This window comes from Coffea arabica, chromosome 2e (genome assembly GCF_036785885.1).
Source record: "Coffea arabica cultivar ET-39 chromosome 2e, Coffea Arabica ET-39 HiFi, whole genome shotgun sequence".
Lineage (NCBI taxonomy): Eukaryota > Viridiplantae > Streptophyta > Magnoliopsida > Gentianales > Rubiaceae > Coffea > Coffea arabica.
Genome location: NC_092313.1, coordinates 46,762,502 through 46,767,191, shown reverse-complemented (window position 1 = coordinate 46,767,191; position 4,690 = coordinate 46,762,502). Strand labels below are relative to the sequence as shown.

The following is a 4,690-nucleotide window of genomic DNA, read 5'->3' as shown; positions in this document are numbered from 1 at the left end:
AGAGTTCTCATAACTCCCTACAATGTTAACAGGTACACCCGCTGCCATCAGATTTAGTAGTGTATGCTCCAACAAGTAGTTGATCATTTTAATCTCAAAATAGATGTAGTATAGAGATTCACAATATTCAACTAATAAGTACAATGCAGATCAATCAATTACACCTGATGGAAGATGATATAAATGAAAGTTATATTCAGAATGAAAATCCTCAAACCAAAAGACAATTCTTTAAATGTCTAATAACTTTTACTACCTAATAGTTGGATTTTGCACCAATTCAGTCCCTCGGGTTCCATAAGAAACACATTTAGTGTCTTAACTTTCCAATATAGAACGATTAATTGACATAAAGCAAGCTAATCATAATTAGGTGAAAAACGCAAGGATGTTTAACTGTTGGCTTTGGAGGTAAACAAACATTACAGGGCAATATATGTTCCAGTCAATGGTTAAAAGCATCAGCTGATCTATGCAATGTAGAAGCCTTTCCACAAAGCAGTAGCAGGTTGTCTGTTGATACCTATATATCACATTGCTTCCCAAATAGAGAGCATTGTGCTATGAAATATACGAAAAACATTTAGGCAATTGTGCAGAAAAAATGCCCATTGTCCTCTGTTTAACTGATGCCGAGAGCTAATGTCCACATGCAGTACTAGTTTCCTCTCGCAATTACTATCCAATTTCAGAACAACTATCCATGATATGTCCAAATTGAGAAGTTGATGAATAATGTGTGTTCCCAAAAGTTGACTGACCAAAAAAAAAAGGATAATCATTTAATAGAGTAGCATTATTAAAAAGTGCTGAACAATTCGTAGCATCATGCGTAGGGACAATATATTAAGAACTTTGGAATAATCGCCAATAATTAAAAATTTTGATATTACTCCTCATACTTGATTAGAAGCTATTCCACCACTAATAACAGTATTTGCAAGAGCTCCTACACTGTGTTTATTCACATGTACTCAGACTTTTCCATGTTGGAGAAGGCCCATGTCATCATCTCCAGGTGCTTCAATTACAGTAGCCAACTTTTTCCCAAGTCCCTTGACATACATTTGCTCACCAGGCTGTGGTACATGCAACCTACTGTCCGTATTCCCAATAGAAAGACCATCAGTAGGCTGATGAGCTTCAACAAGGGATGCAATTGCAGACTCTGCTTTCTTCAGCAGTAGATTGTATTTATCTGCATCAGCATTTTTAAGTTGGTTCTCAAATTCATGCACTATATCTTAAATTTCCTTCTTCACAGCCTTCAATTCCTGTTGGATCTGTTGGCTCTCCTTGGTCTCAAGAGCTGTCTCACGCCCTTCAAAGTCATCTGCCGCATTTATTTTCTTCAATTTAGGAAGGAAAAATGGAGTAAACAGAAACTTATGAAGCAAAAGAGGGTGCAAACTGTGAGGTAACAATGAAGAGTATTTACCACTTTCCACCCCTTTTAAAAGTTGAAGTGAAACAGAAGGGGAAAAATACTCTTGTACATTATATGATGTACTCACCTATATGTAATAGCATGTAGTGTATAAATAAAACACACTTTTATAAATGGATACATGTATAGGTTAAGAAATTAGAATAAAAAATGATAGATATCATGGGAAACAGAAGTTGCCAAGAAGAGAGAAAAGCCATTCCTTGCCCACCAATACAAGCAAACACGTTACACTAGTGCTGTATGCAAGTGCTTCAGCTTTCTGTGCAACTTATGTGACGATAAACATAAATGAAGGAAGCAGGCTAGATATGGTAATCAGGGACTGCAATAAAATAGGAGAAAAACATTTTCATTGCATATTGTCTCATAACAAGTATCTCTTTCCTCAAAGATTAAATATTTACAATCATGCAACTTATGCATACCTCATAATAAATGCTCATAATATCCGAGTGAAGAGATGCAGCTTTATTTGCTTGAATTTCTAATCTACTTCTTTCTTCCATTAGTCACTGGTGGAGCAAATCTTTCTGCATCTGTACCTTCTGTGAGGTCAACTTGTTTATCCATGCTTGGGCACAGTTAATTATCTTCTCATCAAAGTCAATTCTTTTAGCAATGTTTATGGCATTGGATTCCCCTACGCTTCCCCAAATCATCTGGCATTGGATTCTTTTAGCAATGAAGCCTGTCATAGTCCAGTCCACATTCACCAATTGCTGCCACCTTACAAAAATTAAATTGTCGCATTAAGAAAATTGAGGAAGATACATGTATCTAAAGTAATCTTTTCTATGTTCTTCTAAATGTAGCACTTTAGTTTACCTTTCCTTTCTCAACCCCCTCTTTAGTCAATGAGAGAAGAGACTGAAAATGCTTTTCGGGATCCCCACTCTCATCAAATTCCTTAATCGATCACAAATGTATCCATTCATCCTTATTCTCACACATTCAATAACTTAAGGATGGCATTCAGAAGAGTATCAACAATCACTTTGCATCTTGTTGGGTGCACATCAACCATGCAAAAAAGTCTTGCTGCAAGGGAAAATGGATTGCCAAGAATATAGGGTATAAGGTGCCAAGCGAGAGACAAATGGCAGAGAAAGATGAAAAATCTAACGAAGGAAAACGTGTCTGGCTAACCATCAGTTTCAGCAATAGCAAGAGCTTCTTTTGATTCCTCTAGAAATCCACCAGTAACCTAGGACAGAAAACGCAAGACAACTAAAGAATCATTTAGCATGATTAATCCCGATTACAGAAGGCAAATAACCAACCTTACCAACAAGAAATAAACCTCTCAGTTCTGTTACTCCAATAAAACGGAATGAATTACAAATCAGCAAATTTTACAAGCTCATCCATCCTCTATGATATTAAAACAAGAGGTTGAACTTCTCCAAAAGTGGAACTTCAAAAGACCCAAAGTTCATATTCTCTCAATTTATTGAGCAAGCCAAACTATCAAACAGCCTGAGTTAATAATACCATCTATCTAACTACAAGTAGAGTTTCATTTTGTGGGACCGCTGATACTCCTTTCCCAACCCTTGAAAAAAAAGAAAAAAAAGAAACCCTACTAATAGGCTGCAAACTTATCCTTTGCAACAAGCTAATAGTAATACCAACCAGAAAAATAGTCGCACGAGACATATCCGTATGAAAAAGATCAAAGTTTTGTTCAGGGATATATACTTACAATAATTCGATCAACACCGGCGCTCCAAGCCCTGCTGAGTACTGCAACAATATCTGCCACATGGTATTTCTTGCTGTTGTATATTCCTTTGGACATACCATCTATAATTGAGATTCATTTATGCATTAAAAGTAGGTTTACTGAAAAAACTATCTTTCACGGAAAATGTTTTAGAAAGATTTAAGATTTGACATACCAGTGAGATTGACTGCTATATCTGTTCAAGTTAAAACCCCACAAATACTATATCATTAAACATGATTTAAATGACTTGGTGCCTTATTCAAGACAAATACAGAAAAGGGTTACTTGCCAATCATTTGGATAGTCGCCATTAGTGAAAGTTGGAGTCTTTTTGGGTGTCTGTCTGCCTGAGAGTCCGCTTGAGATGAGATCAACTGGAAGTCTAGAACAGCAAATAAAATTTAATAGAGAATAAAAGAAAATTTAATCAAGGGGCAAAAACAACATACACAAAATTAAAATGGAGAATGCAGTGGACTTGAGAGACAAACAAAAAACAAAAAACAGAGAGAGATGGAGAGAAGACTATTGACTTGTGTTAAAAAAATAGCGAAGAGGGGCAAAAGAGCAGAGTAAGATTGATTGATTGAGAAAAGGAAAAGGGAAAACAAAAGGTGAGAGAAAAAATGCACCTTTTGGAGAAAATGCGCCTCAGGTTCTAATCAAATCTGCAAAATTGCACAAGAAAGAAATACAAAGGCCATAAAAATGTTCACCTTGTTCTCTCTATTTTGATGGATAAAACGTCGGTTGGCAGCTGGCTCACCTGACCAATCTTTATGAAGGAGAGCAAAACGAAGAAGCAGCTTCGAAGAAACAGAGCAATAAAAGAGAAAATGAGAACCGAACAAAGCAACTCCCAAAGATAATCATGTAACAGAGAAGATAGGACGTTGTACTATAAACAATGATACAAAAAAGGAATGCAAAAATTAAACACATCACTAACCATTAGCACAAGCAGAAAATGCCGACAACAATGCATAGCTCTACCTGCAGCGGCGGGTTGGACAGAGCAAAGAAACAGTGGTGGGTTGGACAGAGCAAAGAAACTGCTACAGTCCTTCTTCCAATTGCCATCAACAGTGATAGAGTTATGGTTTTTTACAAATACAACCCAAAGGTAAATAGAAATTGACCTCCTGACATGAGCATGAAGAACAAGAAGAAAACGGTAAGAACAAAATGAATTGTTATGGCCGGTAAGAAAAATATAATGGAAGGGCAAAATTGTAATACAACTGTCCTTATAGTCAACTGAGCTCAGTTATTACAATAATGACAATCAAGTCCCAACACATATGGGAAAAGCCGAAACAGAAATGCTGCTAAAGGGGTCCAATTGGATGCAAGGAAAGTGAAGGCATGCAGCATTCATTTGAAAAATACAGTAATAACATTTCTATGCGGAATTTTTTTTTGCGCAAACAGGGGCAATCCTCACGTACAAGGACGACCACAAACTGTCCAATAATATTTTGCCACATCACAAAAAAGTAACTCTCTTGGCACAC

General features: G+C 36.5%; 1 protein-coding gene across 1 annotated transcript; it reads right to left on the bottom strand.

Moving 5' to 3' along the window:
• Positions 1-389: 389 nt before the first annotated feature.
• LOC113729547 (uncharacterized) lies at positions 390-4,242 on the bottom strand. The gene is made up of 8 exons (XM_072080542.1): positions 4,126-4,242; positions 3,893-3,982; positions 3,153-3,558; positions 2,597-2,654; positions 2,445-2,488; positions 2,276-2,356; positions 1,876-2,169; positions 390-1,349 (listed from the first exon to the last, which is right to left on the bottom strand). The coding sequence occupies exons 3-7, from the start codon at positions 3,246-3,248 to the stop codon at positions 1,960-1,962; spliced, it is 489 nt and encodes a 162-aa protein (XP_071936643.1). The 5' UTR covers positions 3,249-3,558; positions 3,893-3,982; positions 4,126-4,242; the 3' UTR covers positions 390-1,349; positions 1,876-1,959.
• Positions 4,243-4,690: the final 448 nt, after the last annotated feature.

Coding starts and splice junctions, on each gene's coding strand:
- LOC113729547 (XM_072080542.1), bottom strand. CDS start 3,248: ATGTCCAAAGGAATATACAACAGCAAGAAATACCATGTGGCAGATATT. Junction 2,357..2,444: donor TGCACCCAACAAGATGCAAA/GTGATTGTTGAT, acceptor TGATCGATTAAG/GAATTTGATGAGAGTGGGGA. Junction 2,170..2,275: donor AGGGGGTTGAGAAAGGAAAG/GTAAACTAAAGT, acceptor GTAAGGTGGCAG/CAATTGGTGAATGTGGACTG.